Raw genomic sequence first — 24,930 nt, forward strand, 5'->3', positions numbered from 1 at the left:
AAAGTAATTAAGCACTAATTAGGAAGTTTGAGGCAACAAATATAAAACTGGATTTTATACAACTTTTTGACATGCTGGAAGAATGGTAGAGAAGCTCTTCTTGTTCCATTTTACCATTTTTCCTCCTCAAAATGATGTAGCATCAACATGGACAGGCTAAAATTCCTGTTATAAAAGAATATCTAAATGAGGGGGTCCATAACTGGACAGCCTTTGTGAGGATGTGAACTCTGGAGAAAACCATGGCTGAACTCTTCCAGGGAGACAAGGGAGTGGACAGTTCTGAAGTGCAGAGGACACAAAAAAAGTCAGGTGAGAGTTTTCTGCTTTTCCTTAAGAGAACCACTCCAGCTCCTGGAGAAGGGATTCAGCTGCTTCAGCTTTACCTGGGGCTCCCAGTGCTCTGTGCCAGCCAGGGCACCAAGGGCAGGAGGGAGCAGCTCTGGTGTCCCCAGGGCAGCACCTCAGCTCCCCTGAAGCAGCTGCCTTGGATGATGTTCTCCTTTCCAAACAAATTAACATTCCCTGCCAAATGAGTAAGCCTGGAGGCACAGCTGTGTGTGAACACATCAGAGAGGGTTTCCAGCTCCAGCTGCCTGCTCCTTCCTTCAGAGCAGGCTGGCTTTGGGGGCTCTGGGTGGGTTTTACTGACACTCCCAGCCTCAAGCCCTCATTTCTTTTCAGGACACTGCCACATCCCTGGGAATGTCCAAGGCCAGGCTGGATGGGGCTTGGAGCTCCCTGGGATGGTGAAAGGTGTCCCTGCCCTGGCATCCACACCAGGATGAGTTTTAAGGTCTCCTCCAACCCAAACCATTCTGGGATTCACAACTTTGCAAACTGAATTACCCTCCTAGACTGTCCTGACCCTGGGCTGTGGTGCAGAGAACAGTGAAATACTGGGAAAATCTGGACCCAAGTGACAAACCTTGGGGCAGACAGGCAGGTTTGGGTGCCAAATCCCAGCAGCTGTCTGGAGGAGCAGTTCTCTCTCCTCAGAGCTGTTTGACAAGGACTGAGTCACCCAGGCACTTGCAAACCTCCTGTGGCTGAACTCACTGGGAAATGCCACCACGTGCTGCCTCCCTGTGCTTTTGTGGGTTTGCAGCTACAAGAAATGACAATGTTCCTGCTGTAAGTGCTGGGGCTGTGTGAGAGCTCACACATCACAGAGCTTGTCAGCACTCTGAGATAATGGGACCAGCTGGGAGAATTTCCAGGAGGATGGTGAGCCTGCCTGGAGTATCTGGGTCAGATCCTGCTCTAACAAAGTGCACCAAGAGGGTCCCTTTATACAGAAACTTGGTTAATTAAGATAACAGATGTTGCTATTACACAAGTTAGAGGGAATGGTTGTTTAATTGGACACTTCCATATTCATTGCTGCCAGCACAGAACATCATTTGTTTTGTTTTTTTTATGCATTTCTTTCCTTACAATTAAACTGTATAAACAATGCAGGCACTGTACATTTCTGGAAAAGAAGCAGCTCTAATGATGTAGGAGCTTTACATGAAGAAGAATGAGAAAAGAGCAATTTGTTTTGGGGCTTAAAAGTTCAATTCTTTTTCTGTCCCAGCTGAGTACATGTCTGGTGGCAGGGTAAAAATTACTTCCAATAGCTCCAGGAGAACATTAGGAATTAAGACTGTTGTGCACATATTTTAAATAAAAATTGTCTTGCTTTTCCTGCACTCTTTCTGGGGAGCCAAGGAGAAGGGGGAAAGTGGGAAGCTGTGGAGGACCAAGAGAAACATGAATCTGCTCTTGAACCACACAAAGCTACAGCTTCACCTCTGGGAAATGAGAATTCTCACTCTGGGAGGAGTAAATAAATGGAGTTATTGCCAGCAGGGCATGAAAAATGAAAATCTTTTGCTTAAGTCCAAACCAAGACCTGAGGAAAGAGGGAAGACTTGCAGGGGAAGTGATGCAGACCCTCCAACAGCCCTCCCAGAATGGTCAGGGTGGAAAGGGTCTCTGGAGGTCATCACATCCCACCTCCTGCTCAGGCACATCCCCTGCAGTACAGGATTCAGGATTATCTGCTCCAGCAAATATCAAAATCACTCAGACCAACAAGTGAAATACATCCCTTGACCAACCCCAGGAGAAATCTCCTTGAGATGCTCTAACTGAGCAGCCTCTGGTGCTGAGTTATTAAATCAGTTCACTCTGCAGTGCAGGGATAAAAACCCCAGTTTGTTGCCCCAGGAGCATCTCAGCCCTGGTGTGAAACCCCTCTGCTCCCACAGCTCTCCCACAAACCAGCACCCATGGGTTTGTTGGAACACCAACCTTGTTCATTGGGCTGTGGAAATCTCAGGGGCCATTCCCACCAGAAAGGCATCCCCTGCTCCTGGGCCAGGCTTTCCTGGGAATGGGAGATTTTAACCCTGCCTCACCTGCTCCTGCTCTCCCAGTGATCCTGGAGGAGCAGCATCACCTGGATAAAAACCTTTCCCACAGAGGGTAACTCTGGCCTTGCACTGGAATGTGAAGATCAAGGATGGAAAATGTTCCCTGAAATAATCTTTGTTTCCAAACAGCATTTGCAATGCATCTGTGTCTGTGCTAGGGCTGTTCCTATATAAAATTTACCTTCTGGAGTCAGGCCCCCAACATCATTCTGGCTCAGTTAGGCCTCCAAGGCAGGATTTCCATTATTATGGAGATGAAGTGCCTTTAATGACTGCAATAATATAATTGTACCCCAGGGCAGAATTCCTAATAACACAATTGCACAGTTCTCAACCACCAGTAAGAGATGCCCTCAGGCCATGTGATTCATTAGGTACAGCACACACTACCTCAGCCTCCAGAGGAGAATATGAAACCTGAACTGATAAAGCTCTTTTTTTTATTATTTTTTTTTTTTTTCACTCTGTTCTCTGGGCAAACATTGAAGAACACTCTTTGTTTTGCCTCCTGGACAGCAGGAGCCTCCAGAGCCAGAGTCTCAGCAGCAAAAACCAAGTGTCTCCAGCAAGGAATTTAGCATCCCACAGCAGCTGGGGAGCCAGAAAAGCCCAGGAGGAACTCTGAGGTGATTGCCATGGCAGCACCAGGCTGAGCATCAGCACTCAAACCAGCACTGCCACAGGAACTCAGCTTTTCACCCCCCTGCAGCTGAAGGATCATCTCCATTGATTCACCTGCAGCCTGGAGAGGACCCAGATGCTCAGGTGCCTCTCTGGTACTCCCAGCACCTTTAACTTCACTTTAAGCAAAGATTTCATTGAAGTTTCTTCTTCCATTCCTGTCTAAAATTCTGTTTCCTGTCCTAGATGAAGAGATTGCAGCAACAGCTTTTCCTGGCATCCTCCTTCCCAGATTTCAACAGATTTTTTTTTTTTTCCCCAACACCACAGAGGAGGATTTGAAAAGCTGAATTTTGAATTAAAAAAAAAAAAAGAAAAAAAAAAGAAAAAAAATTATTTGGCCAGTCTGAGAAAGCCACCTTCGAGTCAGGCATTAGAACTGTCAAATTCATTATTTCCCCCAAATAATTCCTGTTTGCAGGACACTGAGTAATGTACCTGAGCTGGGCAATTTGCAGTGGAGGCTTTTATCTCCTGGGAATATTTTTTTTTTTTAAACAACAGTTATTTAAAGCACTGCAGAGGCAAAATATTTGGTTTTTTTGGAGTGCACCTATATCAGGTTCTTGGCAGGGAAGCTTTAATGTCAGACAGAGATGGGATGGGCACCATGGGAATAGGAATCTCACCCCCAGCTCCCTGGGATTGAACACAGGCTGCTTCCTCATGTATTTGCAAGTTAATTTTGCAAAGATATTAATGACAAATGCAGCTTTGATTGCTGGAAGTCCCTGGGTTAGTTAATGAAAGAAATGTTACTTTAAGCCATTACCTCTCATTTTCTCTCAGGATGTCTTTTCCTTTCTTCCAAGAATAAGTAGGTCTGGGGGAGGCTTTGGGCTTGCACTCAATGATGACTTCACCACCCACTTTGACAAGAGTTAACTTCTTCAGCAGAGTTTTGGAAAAGTCTGGGCCAATGGCTGAAAGCAAAATTGACACAGATCAGATCAGAATTCCCTCAGGAAACAACAAAGTCAGGCTCATTGAACATTACAAAATTCCAGGGTGTTTCTCACTTACAGTTCCTAAATGGATGTTATGAAGGGATGTCTGGATGGGGCAAACAGACACCTGAGTGCTTCTTTCACTGCAAAAAACACTTGGTTTGTTTAAAAATGTGTGTTCAGCTAAAAACCTGAGAAACCAGTAACCCCACCATGCACATCTGACTGGGACAGCTCCCCTAGAAACCCCTCATGCCTGAGGAGAATAAAGTATTTCCTTTTGTCAGGCAGGGCAGCTCTCACCAACACAGAACCCACGTAATTAACCAGCAATATTATTATTTCCAGAAAGGTTGACACTTTTATGCTTTCTGTTCATAATTATTGCATAAACTGGGTTATTTATTTAAATCCTTTAAAGGTGGGAGACAATGACACAGCCAGGTCTTGAACCAAGGCAAGACTTGTTGGCTCCAGGGCACAAAAATCAGATTTTCCTGCCCCCAGGCACACTCCTGTGTTTTGTGAGAAACACAGATTTTCACTGAGGTGACTCCAAAGCCCTGCAGCCTCTCTGCAGCTCAGGGATGTCTTGGCTTCTGATTCTGCCTCAAAGGCTTTTTGTGCTCCCTTGGCTGGGCTCTGAGACAGAAATCCCCCAGGACAACCAGGGATTTCATTGGCATCAAACAGGACAATTCATTTTTTTAAAGCTCAGAGCAAAAGACCCATATTTTATTTTTTTCAATTTGTTTTTTTAAACATTTAGCCTGAAAATTCTGTAAGACAAGACTGCACCTCAAAATACTTATTTTACAAGGTCCAGGACCACTGGATTCTGCTTTTATTTAAATACTCCAGGCAAGATAATTGGCAACAATAATTGAGAAGAATCACTCTGAGAAAAGCTTGGTCTGTAATTTCCCATTTCTCTCTTTCACTTAATTTTGCTGTAAGTCTCACTTGAGATGATTAAACACCACTAGTAGCAAGTGCTTAACTTCAGGACCTTTTAAAAGAACCATTTTAACACTCAGATCTGGTTAAAAGCTCAGATTTCCCAGGGAGGGCTCAGAATGTTGCCTTGCTTTGAAACTCCAGTGAAAAGGCAGACCTGCTGCTTTCCTTTCAGCAGGTGCCAAGTTAAATCACAGATGCACAGCAATTTTCCTGCAGGACACCATTTGGGTGCTTTTCCAGACACAGAGCTGCAGAACCCAAGTGAGGAGCTGGCCAAATAAATATTTCCTGACAGGTTTTTCTGACCTGATTTCAAAATATATATATATATTTTTTTTTATAATTAATTAATTTATTTATTTATTTTCTGTGGACACAAGGAGCTGCTGGGCACAGGGACACCCTGGGAGGCCCCAGCACCCAGGATTAAACCTCTCTCCTCTGGAAACATCTCCCTTCTTCCCAAAGGTCCATTTCTACCAAGTTTTAAATAGACAAGAAAAGCATCAGTGGGTTTATTTCGATTTCTTTCATGTCCAATAAATCTCAGCATTGTGAAGTCTAATTTATTGAGCATTATCTTACCTTTCTCCAACAGCAACACAGACAATCCTTCAAATGACTTTTTTTTTTTTTTTTTCTATGCAGGCATCTATTACTGATGATAAAAAATGACCAATAATTGAAAATCCCATAGCTGTAAAAACCTCATGCTTCATTTTTTGGGATAAATCAGTGAATCTGCTACTGGAATGGTCCCACCCCAGCCCTGCTCAACCAGGAGCAGCTTCAGGAGGTTGCCCAGGGCTGTGACCATTTGGATGTTGAATATCTCCAAGGACAGGGATGCCACAATATCTCTGAACAATTTGTTCTAGTGTCAAACCAACCTCAAAATATAAAAATATTTAAAATATAAAAATATTCAAAATATAAAAATATTTAAAATATAAAAATATTTAAATTATAAAAATATTTAAATTATAAAAATATTTAACATATAAACAATATAATAATATAATATTAAAATAGGTTAAAAAATAAGTTTTTCTTATTTTAAGTGGAATTTCCAGGGTTTCAGTTTGTGGTCATCACCTCCTGTCCCAGCACTGGCACTTCTGAGAAGATCCTGGCTCTGTAATTGCTGCTCCCTGCCCTCAGGCATTTCCCCACTTGGTTTCACATGAGCTTCTCCTGGTTTTATCTGGGAGGAGCAGGGCAGCAGTGCACAGCACTGGGGTAGAAGATGTTTTTCTCTGGAGCATTCTGGCTGCTGTTGGCTTGCTGAAGGGTCCCTCCAGCCAGGAGCTTTGTCACCATGAGCAGAGTCACCTCTGCCCAGGACTGGGCACTGATGCTCCTGGATGTCTGAATGGAAATGTTCAGGTTTCTCCATAAACAGCTTTAACCTGCAGGAGGGTGGATGCACCTGCCAGCTCCTGGAGGAATATGGGGATAAATATGGGATGAAGTAAAAACCATCTGCTCTCTGCTCTCCACTGCCTCAAGTTTTCCTTTCACAGTTTCCTTAAAAGCAAATCCTCAAAGATCCCCTTCTGCTTCAAATGCTGCAGATGGGCAGTTTGCTGAGGTTTTGTGTTGGATCCCAAAATCTGGGTTTTTGAGCTTTCTGTGCTTTCGGGCACTGACCCCTGCAGAACACTGCTTTGGACCTGAGGCCTTGGAGAAGGATTCCAAATTTGAGTGATGGTGTTAAAATCATGAGTGTGCAACTAAATAGAGGTGTGTGATTTCACATGGTGAAGGGTTTTTAATTTGAGGTTTTTATAATATAGTGATAGGTATGAGGTAAGATGGAGGATTTTGGGTGGTGTCTCTTTGGGTGCTCATCTTCCTTCATGGTTTCAAGCAGTAGTTTCTAGGTCAGTTAGTGTCACACTGAGGGTCATGGGAATTTAGTTATTGGGTTAAAAGGATAAATAATAGAGGTGTTAATTCTCTATTGGACTGTTCAGCTGGATCTTTGCTTCTAGAGGTGGCTGGAAGTGCTGCTGAACTCTCTGTACTTTAGATAAGCCCGAACAGGAGAAAATCCCTTTCCTTTGTGCATTTGCCAGTCCTGGCTCTGAGGAAGGCAGCACAGACTGGGACACAGCCCAGGTGCAGTGGCAGAGCCCCAGGGCTGCTGCAGGGCTGGGTGCAGTGGGTCACTCACCGACCACGCTGAGCTCCGCGCTGGCCAGGATGGCGCCGTGCCGGTTCTCGGCCACGCACTGGTACATCCCCGCGTCCGACAGGCTGACGTTGGCAATGGTGAGGGAGCCCTGCTCCAGCTGCACCCTGCCCTGGGGAACAGCACACACACCCCAAAATGAGCCAGCAAGCACCTCCTCACAGCACACCCCCCCGAGGATGTCGCGCTGTGTTGTACGGCGAGGGGCACAAAGCGAAGTTTTGGCAACGGGAGGGGTTTGCATGCTCCAGTTTATCTGTCTGCCAGCCAGATTTATGTCAGGCTAGAGACTAAATGGTAAAAAAATATGGGAGCTGGTAAATGCAATTTAAATTAGAGGGCTTTCCCTTGACCCCTCATTGATTTAATACCCAAAGCACTTAGATTAATATCCCTTTCAAGGAGATAAGCTTGAAGAAAGAAATGCACTTCTGTCCCAGAGTGGCACATCACAGCCACCCCATCCTCAGAACCATTTTAAACAGTGACATTTCCATGGAATCACAGAGTCATTAGGGTTGGAAAGGACCTCCAGGATTAGTGTCCAACCTTTGCCCAAACACCACCATAGCAACTGAACTATAGCACATACAGGTGTTTCTTGGACACCTCCAGGGATGGGGACACCACACCTCCCTGGGCAGCTCCAATGGAGAAATTCACCCTTTCCATGGAGAAATTCCTCCTGATGTCCAAGCTGACCCTCCCCTGGCACAGCTTGAGGCCATTTTGGGTGTCCATGGCAATGCAGGCTGGTTGCCATCTCAGCCAGCACAGACAGAAACACTTAGCATCTTCTGCAGTTTACTGAAAACAATGCAAATGCTAATAATTTAATGATGCTTTACTTCATATCAGCCACTAATGTGATTGAAGAACAAGACCATCTGCCAGCGACCAGCGTGAAGCAACCAGAATTAGTCTGTGGAGTGAAAGACCAGGCTGTCATTTGTCAGCCTGAGGATATGGAGCTCAAGTTATCAATTCTAATAAATACAGCAAAGTGTTCCCTCCCTCCCCAGGAGTCTGACATTTAAGAAAAAAAAAAAAAAAATTCTAAAATAAAGAGCTATTGGTTTTCTCCTTGGCCTCAGGGCAGAAATTTAATGTTTGTGCAATTTTTATCAGGGTTTGATCAAATTGGGGCTGCCATGTCCTTTCACAGTAAGTGAAGGGGAAAAAGTGCTGGCTCCTGTGAGACAGAGCTCTGGTGACTTGGCTGAGTTTGTGGGGACAAGGTGGGATCATGGGCTGGGTGATGACCCTCCAGGAGAGGCTGGGCAGATGTGCTGATGGGAGGGGTGTAATTCCACAGCTCCTGCTCAGGGACACGGCTCAGCAGGAGGAGTGGGAACACCATGAAACACCAGCAGGTTTCATTATCACTTGAAGTTCACCTAAACATCATAAATTGAAATAATTACTTTGGGGTGATCATTCTCTGGTGACAGATTCCAAAACCCCATTCAGCCATTCCTTCTTCTTTCCAGCCTTAGGTTTGCACCATGGATCCCTCATTTTGGGATGAGGAGCTCTGAGTGCAGAGCTGTGGTGGGTCCCTGGGAGCAGCTCCTGGAGCTGAAGGGAGGCACAGGAAGGAACAGGGGATTTTCTGTGAGGGTGGGGTGCCCAGAGCAGCTGTGGATCCCTGGAAATGTCCAAGGCCAGGCTGGACAAGGCTTGGAGCAGTCTGGGATGGTGGAAGGTGGCACAGGTTGGAATAAAATTGTTAGAACCCAGAAATCTGGGATTTTGAGCTTTCTGTGCTTTCTGGCACTGACCCCTGCAGAACACTGCTTTTGACCTGAGGCCTTGGAGAAGCTTCCAAATTTGAGTGATGGAGTTAAAATCATGGGTATGTAGTGAAATACAAGTGTGTGATTTCACATGGTGAAGGGTTTTAAATTTGAGATTTTTATAATATAGTGATGTGTATGGGACAAGATGGAGGATTTTGGGTGGTGTCTCTTTGGGTGTTCATTTCCTTCTTCTTCGTGGTTTCAGGCAGTAGTTTCTGTTGGTCAGTCAGTGTCACACTGAGAGTCATGGGAATTTAGTTACTGGGTTAAAAGAATAAATAAAAAGCATAATTGGGTTAAAAGAATAAACAATATAGGTGCTAATTCTCTATTGGACTGTTTAAGGGACCTTGTAGCAGCTGAATTCATCTCCACTGTGCTTGCTGTTAGCTGGTGGCTGGAGGTGCTGCTGAACTTTCTGTGCCTTAGATAAGATTTACTAAACAACCAACCCTGAACATGAGAAATCAGTTTTCATTCGTGTATTTTTTAATCCTGGCTCTGAGTGGAGGCAGAAGAGACTCCAGACAAACCAGTGATGAAGTGGTGCAATAACCTCCCACCCCTGTTGCCCACGATGACCTTGAAGGTCCTTCCAACCCAAACCGCGATTCCGCAGCGCCTCCGCCCTCGCCACCCCCAGACCAGCACACCCAGCCAGGGCCAGGCAGAGCCCCAGGTGCTGCCCCAGGGGCTCCAGCAGTGCCTACCTGTGGCAGCAGGGGCTCCCCATCCTTGAGCCAGCGGTAGGAGGGCTTGGGGCGGCCGCTGGCGCGGCACTCCCAGGCCACGCGCTCCTCCAGGGCCGCGCGCACGTCCCCGATGCGCTGGGTCCAGCTGGGCTGGGCTGCAAGGCAAGGCAGGGAGCTGGGGACAGGCTGCTCTGTGCTGCCAAAGGCCCTTCCTGCCCTCAGAACCTGCACAGGCTGCACTGGATCACCTCAGCGTTTCAGCTTTTATATTTTCATGTATTTATAATCCTGCAGTTCTTTAGTGTGTAACCCCAAACTCCATATTCAGTGCTGGCTGCTGCTCTCCCATTCTGGGCAGACACAGCAATTCCTCTCCAGGCTGGAATCAAGGACACCTCACTGCCTCAGGCCCAGAGATGGGAACAGCAGTGAGCTGGGGGAGCAAACTTGGGGTAAATGACTTCATTAGCTGCAGCTGTAATTGGGAGATTAACCCCAAAATACAAATGGACCAAACTTATAAAAGTGTGAAAACCCATCACCCATCACCCATTTACCATTGTACCTGAAGGCCCTTCCAAAGATATAACAGCTTTTTATTCCCTTAATTCTGTCTGGCCTCTGTTTTCAGGTAGCCACAAAAAGGCATCATGAGCACTGCTAAAGGTTGCTGTTCTTCCTTGAGCCCAGTGCTGCTTTCTGGAGGTGGCACAGGCAAGATCAGAAACTGCTTTTATTTTTTTTTTTTTTTAGTAAAAACCCCTAAAGAAAAAGAGTGGTTTCAGAGATCCTGCTCATCCTAGAAAAACAAAGCTGTAGTTACACACCTGGTCCTTCAAATAGAGATTTTATTCCTCAGGGTCTCTATAACTTGTTTATTTAAAATAAAATTTAGGTCCTGACTTCAAAACTTGTAATTTAGAACTAATTCTGCACTGAAATTGAGGATATTCCAGTAACTCTGCATGGTTATAGGCTCTCAGTCTTGTCTTCACTGTGGCCAGATCTCCATGTCTTGCCACAGAAATGAAAAACCTTTGGACCAATAATTGTATTAACGACACTCAATAAACCTGGGAAGGCCACAAGCAGATACTGGAGACAGATTTTGGTAGAATTTGGTGAAAACGAGCACTGGCAGTTTTCAGCCACTTGTGAGATTGTATTTTTAACTGTGTTTCACATAATTTTATCAGTTTGTTCTTTTTATTTTTTAATAGAGTTTAAGTTGAGCCAGATTCCACCAAATTCCACTAAAATTACCACGTGGTTTTGAAGACCACACAAAACCTCAAACTTTTTAAAGTCACCTTTTGTCCAGATATAGCTGTAATATACAATACTATCTATTTAAGATCTTATTATTAACAGTATATTAATATATTATGTCTATAATACTTTTCAGAAAGTCCCATTAAACAACAAATTTCTGATTTTTTCATGGGCATTTGCCCTGTTTTGACATAAGAGCATCTGCCTCAGCAGGATGGTATTACCAGCAGAGGTCTCCAAGTACCTGATTCATACTTTTCCTTCTGTAATCAGATTAAAGTAAAAATTAAGATTCCTCAAAGCCAGGTAACAACTTTACACATCTCCTTTGGAGAGGGACAGGGGGCTAGAGATGGGCTAAAAAGGATAAATTTTAAAATACCCCAGGAAAATGGCAAATTGGGATGATTATACCCAAACAGGGGTATGGCTGTGATGATGGGATGCTGGAAATACAAATTCAGAGAGCTCAGGTTGTGTTTAACCCCACCCCTGGCACCCTGAACGTGCCTACAAAGCAGAGATGGGAGAATTTTCCACAGCACCTCAGCTCCAAGGGACTTCCAAAAAAAAAAACCAAAATCCCAAAAACCACAACAAAAGGTGAACTGAGCATTGTGGAAATGCAGAAGTAAAAGCAGAAGTGAGTGGTGTTTATTTCTCTGGCTGCCCCTCCTGCCCCTGTAATATTTTAAGCTTGTTTATTGTCTGTATCTAAAGAGAGAGGAAAGGGAAAAACCTTTAAATGTAGGAAGATGAAAGTCAGTTCTGTCATCTGGAGTAAGAACTTGAACAATTCCATCGAGCTGAGCAATTGCAACGGGTTCAGTGGCTCAAGGACATTTGCAAATTACTCATGAATTTACATATTTACTATTCTAACAGCATCCAGCTCATCATTTTGAAGGGAATTTTACGATGCCATGAAAGGAGCTCTATAAAACCCACACACATCCATTTGCCTTTTTTTTTTTATTTTTGCTGCGCTGTTTTACAGATTTCCCACATGAAAACAAAACTTAAAAAAAAAAAAAAAAAAAAAGCAAACCCAGACAAAACAACTGGAATTAATCTGCAAATCAAGAAAAGCCATGAATGGTGAGCAGTGCTCTATAACCTAAGTGTGTGCTGTGGAAAAACAAAGATAACTCCTGTGGAGAGGAGCACAGAAAATTCAGAATTCATCCTCATTTCATCCAGACTCCCCAAATAAAGGAAATAATTTTCCCCAAGTAAGAGAATTTCTCTCCAAAAGGCATTTTTTGGGGTGGTTTGTGGGTTGCTCATCCCAACTCCTGCCCTGAGTGCAGAGATGGAAATGTGCTGGAAGCTGCCACCCCCAAATTCACATCACCCTTTGGTGCAGCACCCACGAGCCACACCCCACCCTAACCCCCTCCAGTTTTCATGCCCAAATTTTCAATCCCAAAGCCATTTATGGTGCAGAGAACTCCAGAAGGAGCAGCACAGGTCAAAAACTGATCTGAGTGAGAAGCTGTGAGTCGTTTGCTTGGCAGGAGTTCGTTCTCTGCTGCTCTTTGGGAGCTTTTTCTAATTAGGTCAAGCTCTCCTCTCAACAGTTCAGTGCAGAGAAAAGCTCTTGGCTTCATCTTGGGGAATGCTCAGGGGCTGGCTCACGCTGCAAATATGTGTGAGCCACCAAAGGAGAGTGGCCACAACCTAATGGAATTTGACAGGAGCCCACTGGGGATCAGACCGAGGGAACACGACACGAGATTTCAGGCATGATAATTAAAATAATTCAAATAAGGGGAGGAAACCAGCTCCTCTCTGCAACATTTCCTGGTATAGTGACGTTCTTGGAGGTAATGACAAGATTTAATTTGTGACTGGGGTAGAAAAAAGTCCTTTGGATCGTTTCAGCAGTGCTGAATAAAGACAAATTATTTTACAGACAATATTTTGGCCCTGCTTTGAGTACTTAAGAGAGTACTGGCCTTGGAAACATCCTGGAGGAAAAATCTGGAAGCTGATTAAGAATTCATCTGAGTTGCAAGCAAAAATTCATATGCTAAATCTATAAAGTGAAAGAAAAAGCTTAGAGATATAAGCACAACTCTTACATAAGGATTGCTTTAAAGGAAAATCTCCCCCTCCTAGGAGATGAGAGCTGTCTGGAGTTTGGACTCAGGGGGACAGAAGAAAAGTGATGGAAACAGTGAGAAAAAAAACTGTTTACCTTTGATCACCTTTCAGTCTTCACCAACACAAAGTGGGACAGTTAAAACCAGGAAAAATATAATATTCCTATTAAAAATAGGAAAATATGCCCAAATATATTCTTACTTCTCTAAGACAAAAAAGTCCAAGGGCAGCCTGTCCTTCACTGTAATAATTTAAAAGGCAAAAATAGGAACTGGAAATCATGTCCTAAAAGATATTTGAAAATGAAATGACGTGGCAGGTGATGATGCATCACCTCAGAAATGAGTAACAAACCCCCATAAGAGAGGGAGAAATATGAGAAATAAACCTGTAGGACTCTGCAGTCATCTGTGAGTTCAAAACAACCAAAAAGACTCAAGCAAATGAGGTGCTAATACATATCCAGAATCCAATTCTCAGCTGGTGTGTATTGATTTCAGTGTTCCTAAGCCAATTTCTAGCAGCTGATGACCTGGTGCAGGCTGTGTAATTCATCATTAATGGCAGATGAAAGGCTGAATGACTTGTCCATTACCATCTCTGTTCTAAGGAGAGTGAGACTGAGCCCAGGATCAGAGCAGTCTAAAGACCTAAAGAAAGCCAAGTGCAAGGAGTAAAAAAAAAAAAAGAAAAAAAAAAAAGACAACCAGATGGGAAAAAAAGATGAGTAAGTGGAAATAAAGAGTGCAGCCAGTGTGTAAGGCCTGTGAGATAAATACACACATCATCCTGCCCCTCAGATCCTGATTTGTTTCCTTCCCAGAGATCACAGGGTGTGAAACCAGACCTCAAGTTACCACTTTTCCTCTCTCCTTTCCTTCCTCCCGACCTCTGCTGCCAACTCAGGACTGTTTGAAACCCATACAACCTAAAGGTGTGCAAATCCTGCACCAAAGGCAACTGCTGGAGCCTTGCACCCAAAGGATCTCCATCTGGCTGAGTCTTTGGAAACTCTGCAAGGCTGACCTGGGAGCTCTGCTTGGCACCCAAATATTAAACACCAGAGAAAAGAAACAGGGAAATCTGGAGGAGTTGGTGAAAACACTTCAATTGTCCCTTCCCTCTCCTTTACCTCCTGTTCCATGAGCTGTTCTGCACCATCACAGGATTTTCTTCTGTTTTTGTGGGTGTTTCAGGCACATCCACAGGGACCCATCCTCATGGGTTTATTATTTATTATTATTTATTATTTATTATTTATTATTTATTATTTATTATTTATTATTTATTATTTATTATTTATTATTTATTATTATTTATTTTTCATGCTGCCACTGAACTGCAGCTGCTCAGGGGTGTCAGGGAAGTGTGGGGTGTTCTGTGAGAAGCCTTCACATTTCATTTCTATTTGTGTTTCACCCTATTTGTATTTTTGCTTCTCCTGCTGGAGAGATGTTTCTCCAAGCAACAATGATAATAATATGGGACTAGTTCTGAATCTGCAAAAATTGGATTTCTCTGTAGGCAGGGTTCCAGCAGTGCCTTGAAAAGGAAAAGCTGATGAGAACACGTCTGTGCTCTGTGCAGGAAGTTGTTCTGGGTGCAAGACTTCCCCTGGGCAGCAAAGAATTCAAATCTCAGAGTTATTCCTCCCTGTTCTAACTTTTACCTGTTTAAAAGGTGAAAACAGGGTTTTCTAGTGAGTGATATAAAAGATAAATAATAATAATATAGTAATAATGCAATAACATACTTGCCCTATTTACAGGAATTTTCTTGTATTTTTATCAGTCCAGAAACTCACTTTATTCAAATTGGGGACCTAAACTGAGCAGATATAAAACTGCCTGATTTTCACCTGTACAAATTTCCTTTTTCACCTCTGGCCATAATGAGGAACATAATCTGATTTACACCTGAGGCTGTTTTACAGAGTGGCATAAAGTGGCTTTTGCCCAAACAAAACACAGGCCAGCTGATGAAAGGGGAACTCTTTTCACTGCCAAAATTAAGGAGCCTCACAAATTCCTGGTGGGACTTGGATTTGAGAAGGGGCCCAGGCAATTAAATGGGTTCTGCTGAATATCTCAGGAAATGCTGCACAGGGCTGTAATTAGTGACAGTGAAGTCTGTCTGTCTGCTGATGCAGATGCTGCTGTGCTGACACTTCTGGAAAACATTTGAGCTGCAATTTTCTCCTCTCCTTGGCTTGCCAGAGCAGGAGAGGATGGGAGATGCTGGAGCAGCACAGGTGATGCTGAGCCAGCACCTGCATCCCTGCTGGCTCAGACTGAGCTGGGACATTTCCCAGGTGGATCTGACTGGAAAGCCAGGGACAAAATCCATGTTTTGTGTCCAAATCCTGGCAAACAAACATCCCCAGTGGTGGTGCAGCTCCTCAGCCCTCCCCAGTGCTGCCACTCCCAGCCCCACTGAGCACATTTATATTTAGATCACCTCAACCAGCAGATGGTTTTCATGTTTTCTGTTATCCAGGCTAAGTATTTTGTTGGGAAGGGGGATCTCAAGATGTTGCATTGACTCATCAGAGTCAATACAGGGAAGCAGAGCCCAAGGGATGAGCAGCCTTGGGGTCACCAACATCAACAAAAGAAGATTGGGCTGAAACAGCATCTAAACTTACAATGAATTAAACATCAATAATAAATAAGCATCTCCTTGATGCTGGTTTTATGAACAAAAAGGCAATTTCTTTTTAAATTAGCTGGTTAAGGTAATCTGTTTACTGTACTTCTGCCAGGAAAGAAAATAATTGTTGGCATTGCTGTTTGCTCAGGATATAAATCTTAGCCCTGCGGAGGGTTAGCAAATGGAAAATTTATGAGCAGCCAGATTAAAAATACAATCAGGTCAATGGGAGTGCATCCCAAAACACACAGCTGAGGGGGTGGAGGGGCCTCACTGCAGGGAGGAACTGGAGAAACTGGAGGGACTGGGAGAGCACTGGTCCTGAGAACACTCAGGATTCAGCTGGCACAGGGAGCAAGTGCCAGGCAGCACCAGCAGTTAGAATTGCTAAAAGCTGGAAAAGAAGAAGCTGTGCAGACAGAAATGATAAATCAGGATCAGGGAATACCCTGAGCTGGAGGAAACCCACGAGGATCAAATGCAACTGCTGGCCCTGCATGGATAACCCCAAGAATCCCACCTGGTGCCTTTGCCAGGAATTAACCTGAGGCAGGGACAGCAGGGAGAACAAAAGATTCAGCAAGGAAATGTGTCATTGAGAGTTCCATCAGCCAAGGAAACAGAAGTAAGAGCTGTAATTGCATTAGCAGGAGCATGTTTCCATGGGAAGGTCGATCCATCAAGGGGGACTCAGCCCTGGAACAAATGTTTGTGGAGAGCAGTGAAACACAGCCTGGTGCTCAGAGAATGCACCAAGAATGGGCCCTGCACGTTTAATTAACCTCTTCTGCTGCAACGAGGATGTCAAACAACTCCAGTGTCACTGATATGCCAAAGGAGGAGAAAACAAACACTGATACAAGAGTGGAACACAGCAGAAGCCAGCCTGCCCTGACAGCCTCCAGCAGCACAGAGAAGCTGACAGGGCTGGGTTATCTACAGTCAGTAGGCTAATCTGAATTTCTTTCTCTTCTCTTCTCTTCTCTTATTTTATGCCATGCACAGAGGCTGATAGCTGGGTTTAAAGGGGAGATGCTGTTAGAGCCTCACTGTGACCTGCAGAGCACCTCTGATAACCCAGCTCACCCTGAACCTTCCTGCTTTGGGCTGCAAGGACCTTAAATCCCACCCATCCCACCCCTGCCATGGCAGGGACACTTCCACTGTCCCAGCTGCTCCAGCCCCAGGGTCCAGCTGGCCTTGGACAATTCCAGGGATCCAGGGGCAGCCACAGCAAATCTGGGCACCTGTGCCAGGGCTGCCCACCCTGATGATAAAAAATTTCTTCCTCAAATCCATCCAAGCCAGAACCTTTCAGCACCTCCAGAGCGTTTCCCTTGACTTTGACCAGCCTTGACCTTCCAAAAGCACCTTGAAAGCTCTGCCACCATTACAGATGTATTTCAACAGTGAAATAACTCTTCTCAGCTTTAAAAAAAAACCCAATTATTAAGAAAAACTATGTTCTTTTCCCCAGCTATTTGTATAAAAGTTTACAAGAAGTTACCTTCCCCTAAAAAATTTTGCTGTCAGGCAAAACTCCAGACCCAGAGTACAGAATGCAAGTTGTTTCTTTTTTAAGAGATCTATTTTCAGTACTGGCTGCAAAACACAAGTTACCCTAAAAAACCAGCTAGTTCCCTGGAAAACCACCATCCTGAGGACAACAAGGATGATATTTTAGTGAATTATCTTTAAAACCTGCAGCAGGGGAGGTGTCTGGCTGGGAATTCCTCCACTCCCAGGGAAGAGATGGAAAAACTTCCCAGCAGACAGACTGAGAGCAGGACACTCCTCTTCCCAGAAAACCTCGAGTTTCTCTGCTGAAATGCCACCATGGGTGTGAAAAGCAGCACGAGCCACAGTGGCAGCTTTTGTGTAGGATCCAGAGCAGTAAATTCATTACAGCAATGAGATTATAACTCAATATATGCCATGGTGGGAGTGTTCCAAAGCTCCACTTGCTGCTTTCCAAGGAAGGCAGCTTTGGCTGTGGGTAGAGCAAAAAAAAAACCAGTACAACTGATGAGTTTTTAATTTACTCCCCACATGGGAAAAATCAGGAGAAACACACAGCACAGAAAAAGGAATCTTTAAATTATCTAATTAAAAAAATTAAAACCCATTTGCATCAACCCTGGTTCTTCCCTTAACAGGAAAGATTTCACTTTGTTCTTGCTCTTTCACTCCTTTTTAATGTTTTCTCATTTTATACTTCCCTCAGTTTTAAAAGGAGAAATGTTCATTTGAAATGGAAGCCCCCAAAGTTCTGATTTAGAAATGAAATGTCTTTCAGAAATATTTTCATTTTGAAAACATCCCTACTTTTTTTTTTTTTTAAGTTACATTACCCACCAAATGCAATCCAGTTTTGCCAGAAGGGTTAGTTCCCAAACTCTTTTTCTGTGGCAAAATTATTATAAATCAAAAACCATTCTCCTCATCTCTGGAGTTCAACCCAACCTTCCCTGCTGACAGGAGCGGGACCCTCAGGAGCATTTGGGGGAGAAAACTCTGAAATTTTGTCCATATTTTCTATAAAGAACAACAACATGGGGTGGGAAGAGGGCAGCAACAAAAACAGGATTTTTTTTTTATGCCATGGAGGTCTCTGCACACCTTTGGAGGGTGGAACCTGCAGCTTCTGCTTTCCAAAACATCTCAAACAAGCCTGGGTACCAAACCCAGCCCCTAAATCCCCTCCCTGCAGCCCCCACTCAGCCCCACACAGGTAAAACCTTGAGTTTGCTTCCTGGGGCTGCTCCCAGCAGCAATTTGGGGATGAGCACCAGGATCAGAGGGATTAATGCATCTTCTATTTAACAGAGCAGCCCAGGAAGCTGCAATTTGATATTTGACAGTGCCTGGCTCAAGGATTCTGGTTTCAGTGAGGGTTTCATTGAGGGAAGGGCAGGTGCAGAAATCCTCTGAGGGGAGAGGGCTTTGCCCTGGCAGGGTTAAATACCAGCTCTCTTTGTTGTTCAATCAGGGATTCTTTTGAAAGCAGTTCTTAATTGGTTATGAGCAATTAGCATTTACCCAGGAAAGCTGGGGCAGCCCATACATCATAAATCCCAAGCTGTACCACCAGGATGCTCGCCCAGATTTCCTGCCTTGCCCTCCCAGCCACCAGAAGGCAAAAAACCCTTTCCAAGCATTTCCAGCACGTTTCCAGCCAATGTCCTTCTGGAGATGTGTTTTATTCCAGCTGCTCTGATTCTCAATTAATATGCACCATCCAGCCAGGTTTTATTTCCAATTCCACCCTTCTTGAGGTGTGCCATCTCCCTCAGATTTCCTGCCTTGCCCTCCCAGCCACCAGAAGGCAAAAACCCCTTTCCAAGCATTTCCAGCACACTTCCATTCCAATGTCCTTCTGGGGATGTGTTTTACTCCAGCTGCTCTGATTCTCAATTAATATGCACCATCCAGTTTTATTTCCAATTCCACCCTTCTCGAGACGTGCCATTTGAAAAGGAAAGCAATTTCAGCAACATCCTCGCAAAATCCCGTCCTCACAGAAACACTGACCGCAGACTGCACTGCATAAAGCCACAAAACTCACCATAAAAGGTCAGCTGCCCTCGTGCCACGTTCCTCCCTCTCACATTTTCAGCCACGCACTCGTAGGGGCCGGCATCCTCCTGCTGGAAGTTGGGGATCTCCAGGAGGCCGCTGGAGCGGAGGCGCCGCGCCTTCCGCGGCAGCTGCTGCCCGTCCGCCCTCCTCCAGCTGATGCTGGGCACTGGGCTGGGGGGGAACAGAGCCAGGTGAGACTGCAGAGCCCTGGGCAGCCTGCCCGGTGGGACAGCCTGGCACTGCCTGCACAGGGTCTCTGTTGTGGGTGGGTTATGTGTAACATAAATATAAATACATTTATCACGGCGTACAAGCAGGAGATGTTTTATTATTAAAGTGCTGGTTTGACCCTTTGGGGTTCTGCTGTACAAACACATCCATTTTAGGGTGGGAGGCCCTGGCAGGGCTTGGCCAGAGCAGCTGTGGCTGCTCTGAAAGTGTCCAAGGCCGGGTTGGACACTGGGGCTGGAGCAGCCTGGGATGGTGGAAGGTTCCTGCCATGGCACTGGGTGGGATTTGAGGTCCCTTCCAACCCAAACCACCCATTTTGTGATGGTTTTCCCTACCAGTCCCAAATTTTGGAAGTGTTGCCAGTGTTTACTCCAGCAACAAGAGTCCCCAAGCCCTGTGGCTGCCACAAGACCTGGCCACAACACTGCAGCTGGGGGAGGTGGGTCATTAGGAACTGCTGCAAACTGCACAAATCCAGCACAAAAACGTGAGAAGCTGCAGGAACAGTAATTAACAATAATAATGGATCCAAACTTACTTGCCCAAGGCAAAGCACTCCAGTTTCACCGTGGTTCCTTTTGCAGATGGAACTGTTTCTGGGAACTGCACTTCTATTTTGGGCTCATACTCTCCCATCACCCCTGGGAACATAAAGGAGATGCTAAGGCTTGGTTGAATTTCAGCAGTAAATTCACAAGTGTTCCCGTGCTAGCACAGAGCTCTTCTATACATCATTACTTGCCCAATTAATCCATTCATTTTAAACATGGCCTGTTCCTAACAGCCCTGGAGTGTGGGCTCTTCTCCCATTTACTGCCAGAGGAGAAGCTGAACCAACTCTCCACACCATCTGCCAAAGATTAAAAACTCTTCATGGCTCTGTTCCTTTCTGCTTTTGAATATGCAGGGTTTTTGCAGGTAACTTGTGAAAATAAGGGGAGCAATAATCAGGGAGGTTCAGCATCTTCTAGAAATGAAACAGGGAGCAAACAGCCATTAGGAAAAAAACTTTTAAAACCCCTGGTGTTAACAGAGATATTTCCATTCACTTCCAGGATTTCAATGCACAGAGATCATCTACTCCTCGGGTAATTTCTTTATTTTTTACTGCCCCAGTAAATCACGGAGCGTGGCAGCCTCTTTATGAAATTGTGTTTAAAAATTTGTGCACATAAAAAGGCCATTATACCCCTGACAAATGGCTCCATTTCCAGCCACTGCACTGTCCTAAACCCAGCACACAGAATCCCACCAACAGTGATTATCAGCTAATTGATGGTTGCAGCTCAAACCTCAGCAGTGCAGCACATCCTGGGAGGAGAGGAGCTGGCTCAGCCCTGGGGAATCCCAAAAATACAGAAATGAGCCTGCAGGGACACTGGGGCACACCAGAGCTGCCCATGCTGGTCTGTGATTGCTGACTGCTCTTGTTTTTCACACTGGATGCAAGAAAATCCTGGTTTTTCCTTGAATTTTCCAGTGATGAAGCTGGAAAAGCTCAGTGTGAGGCTTACATCACATCTGCCTCTGCTTGCTCACCTGAATGTTCTCTGTTCTGAGCCAACAGCAGGTTATGTCACCTTTCTTCCAACACATTAATTTACAATAAATTATTTATAATTATATTTATAAATATTTATAATATATTATAAAATATAATATAGATTATAGATAGATAATGTATTATATATTAAAATTATTTATAACATATAAAATATAGTATAAATATATTGTCTTTTATCTATTGTCTATTAAATAATATATAATATAAAATAGAAAATATCTAATATAAAAGATCTAATATCTAATATACATTATACATTATATAATATATAATTATATATATAATCCTATACATTTATAATAAATTATAGTAGTGGCTGCACAGCCTCAGTTGTCAAAATTAAATGCATTTATTAAAAATATGGATACTCTTCCCATATTCATGTCCTGCCCAGCCCATGAAACAGGAGATCTGTGATTCTGTGGTGATATTCCAGCATTTACAAACCAAATAAGAATTATGTGGCACATCACTCATTGGCCCCTGCATGTCAACACTGCACCCTCCAAAAGCTCAAAATCCTGTTTTCCCAAATAGGACCTGCCAAATCTTTGCAATCTCGCTGAAATTTCTCCAAAATCTGTGCTAAATATTTACTGGGTGAGCTTTAATCAAGGCAAGAAGTGCCCTGTGGTCTCCCCATCAGCTGATGTAACTTATGGAGATCTTTTCCCTGTTCTCTTCACTCCCTTTTTATTTATTCCCATTTCTTTGCCTTGGGCTGGGTGTGGAGAGCTGAAATCCCAGGGGGGTGGGAATGGTTCCCTGGGACAGCAGCTCCAGCCACCACCATCCTCAGCCCTCACAGCCCTCCAGCCACTGGAAAATCGGGATTTGTACCTGGAGAAATCAGGATTTGTACCTGGAGAAATCCCAAGGCTCCTGCTCAAGGACACCCTGCCTATCCCCATAAATATGTACAGGCATCAAGTGAGTCCTGCTGTCTCCTCTTTACTGGAGCAACACCAGAGCAGCTGAGACATTTCCATCCTGAATCCAAGAGCATTTCCGTGCAGAAAATCCTCATTTTCCCTGCTGTTCCTGGGTGATTGAACATCTGTGCAGGTGGCAGGGATGGAGGAGGAAATGAAGAACTGAACCAGCCCCTGGGCTGTGGCTTGGAGAGCACTCCCAGGTCACAGCACATCAGATGCTCCATGTGTTGGCATTCCAGAGCCTTCTGTATCTTTCTTCCAATTTCAAGGCTTAAAAACGTTCTTTGGGATGAAATTCAGGAATTCAGGGGGAGGTTAATTTGTCTGAGGATTTGATCTGCATTTCCTGACACCTGTGAAATGCTACAGTTTAATTGGCCCATACAGCTGCTGCTGATGGCAATTTCATTCCAGGACTATCTTGCTCCTTTGCCACTGTTACTGTTCCAATCCTGCTATGAAAAATCCCAAATTTTACAGAGAAATAGGGAAGCACTGCTGGATGCTCCCAGCAGGTTTTGGAGTGGGATGGGGCAGCCACAGCTGTGCCAGAGCCTCCCCACCCTCACAGGGAGGAAATGGGATTGGGAATTCCTTCCTGATCCCTCCCTGCCCCAGCAGTTCAAAGCCATTTCCCCTTGTTATAGGGTTTGCAAAAAAAAAAAAACAAAAAAAACAAAAAAAAAACAAAAAAAAAAAAAACAAAAACAAAAAAAACCCCACAGAATTCCCTGCAAGGGAGGGCAGATATGGAACAGCAGCAGCTCCACCTCTCCCATTCCAGCTGTGCCAATTCCTCATCACCAGCAGCATCTCCCACTCCATCCCAGGGGTTGTGTCACCCTGATGGGCAGGAGCTGCAGCAAGAGCCCTCATTTTCCAAGCAATTGGAAATTTCCAAAATTTTTGTCAAATCCCACGAGGTGACAGTGGATCTTCTTCCAGGAGAAGTTGCTAACATTGCATTTCTATTCCTGGAACAAATGTCCCAACTGTTAGCCTTTAAACAGAGACATTTTAATTAATTTTAATTGGAAATTAACATGCAAATGTATTTTTCTTATCTGCTCCAAAATGACAGCGATACAGATCAATTGTCTGTATAAATTTAGAAATCCTCTTTTGCTTTTTTCTCCCCTTTTCTGTATTATTCCACAGGCCACTAAAAATAGCACTAATTCTGCTGGGAAACACAGGCTGAGCTAACAGTTACCGAAACAACAAAGTGCCTTTGTTCACTTTTGGGCTGCATAAAATGAGAAAAACTGGTATATCCAGACTCTAAAATCTATTTTGTTTCCTGTCTTTGGCCAACTCCCAGTGGGTTTTCCCTTTGTAATTATTGCCTGACTCTGAGAGTCGCTCCAGCAGTGGGAAGAGCAACTTCAGCTGTCCATGAGTTTAAACATCTCCAGCATCACTGTGAAGGTAAAAAACCATGAGTGAGGAAAAACCCTGAACTCCAATATAAACATCCCAGGGCGCTTTTTAATTTCTGGGTGACATCTGTCACTGCCTGTGAGGTCTTCTGAGCCTGAGACCCTCACAGCAGGACATGTAGGTGGTTTAAATTTCAGATTTTCTCAGCTGGTCACTGAAGAAGATTCAGGAGGCTGTTCTCTGAGGTTTTCAGGGTTGTTTGTTTCTTATCTAAGAATTTCTTTCTCTAGCTAACAGCTTGAGATCCAGGGCAGGTCTGCCAGAGGGCAGGTCTTATCTTTCATACTACAAATTACCTACCTAATATTTACAATTACTTTCCAATACATGACAATTTTATTACACTGTTCAAATCTGTCTCAGACTAACCAAAGAGTGCCAGGCTGGCACTCAACATGGATGAGGAGAAGGAGAAGGAGAAGGAGAAGGAGAAGGAGAAGGAGAAGGAGAAGGAGAAGGAGAAGGAGAAGGAGAAGGAGAAGGAGAAGGAGAAGGAGAAGGAGAAGGAGAAGGAGAAGGAGAAGGAGAAGAAGAGGAAGAAGAGGAAGAAGAGGAAGAAGAGGAAGAAGAAGAAGAAGAAGAAGAGGAAGAAGAAGAAGAAGAGGAAGAGGAAGAGGAAGAAGAAGAAGAAGAAAAAGAAAGAAGAAGAAGAAGAAGAAGAAGAAGAAGAAGAAGAAGAAGAAGAAGAAGAAGAAGAAGAAGAAGAAGAGGAAGAAGAAGAAGAAGAAGAAGAAGGAGAAGGAGGAGAAGAAGGAGAAGAAGAGAAAGAAGAAGAAGAAGAAGAGGAAGAAGAGAAAGAAGAAGAAGAAGAAAAAGACACACCACGCCCCAAATCCTCCATCTTAGCTTCAAACCCCCTAATATAAACACTTCTAAAAATTCACTTTTCTACCTCCTAACAATCTAATTTACACTCGACTTATTTTTTACGACTTGTAATTCTTCCTGCAACATCGATACTTTCTTCCAGGGACTAAAATCCAGTTTCCAGGAGTGCTGGGCACCGCTCCAGGAGGGTCTAGAGGCACCCAACACAACATCCAGCCACCAAACCGGTCGTACCGTCGTTCCTGAGCACCAGCGGCGTGGGCGGCCCCAGCACGCGGCTGTTGGTCACGGTGTTGGTCACCACGCAGGTGTAGTTACCCACGTCCGAGCTCTCCACCTTGGCGATGTACAGGTTGCCCGTCTCCTGCGACACGAAGCGCCGGCTGTCCTGCTGCACGAACGACGGGTACTCGTTGAAGATCCAGGCGTAGGTGAGCTCTGCAAGCACAGGGAGCGGGGAGATGCAGAGCACGGCCATGGACGGGCCCCACGCTGCTGCTGCTGCCCCTCTGGCCTTACCTTTCACCTCTCGGGGCTCTCTCCTGCCATTTGGGTTTTCACCTTTTTTACTTCCATATATTTTCAGGTATCGTTTTGGTTTTCACCTCTTTTCTTTCCTGTACTCTCTGATGC

At 44.5% G+C, this 24,930-nt stretch overlaps 1 protein-coding gene across 3 annotated transcripts in view; it reads right to left on the reverse strand.

Moving 5' to 3' along the window:
• Positions 1 to 24,930, reverse strand: part of LOC130258400 (contactin-4) — a 259,140-nt gene that overhangs the window by 43,130 nt on the left and 191,080 nt on the right. For all 3 annotated transcript variants that reach the window (XM_056501727.1, XM_056501725.1, XM_056501726.1), the window contains 6 exons: positions 24,532 to 24,735; positions 20,069 to 20,171; positions 19,286 to 19,470; positions 9,712 to 9,848; positions 7,185 to 7,314; positions 3,874 to 4,024 (listed from right to left, as the gene is read on the reverse strand). In XM_056501727.1, coding sequence (XP_056357702.1) covers positions 3,874 to 4,024; positions 7,185 to 7,314; positions 9,712 to 9,848; positions 19,286 to 19,470; positions 20,069 to 20,171; positions 24,532 to 24,735 — 910 coding nt within the window. The remainder of the gene's footprint in view (positions 1 to 3,873; positions 4,025 to 7,184; positions 7,315 to 9,711; positions 9,849 to 19,285; positions 19,471 to 20,068; positions 20,172 to 24,531; positions 24,736 to 24,930) is intronic.

This window comes from Oenanthe melanoleuca, chromosome 12 (genome assembly GCF_029582105.1).
Source record: "Oenanthe melanoleuca isolate GR-GAL-2019-014 chromosome 12, OMel1.0, whole genome shotgun sequence".
In the NCBI taxonomy this organism is placed as follows: Eukaryota; Metazoa; Chordata; class Aves; order Passeriformes; family Muscicapidae; genus Oenanthe; species Oenanthe melanoleuca.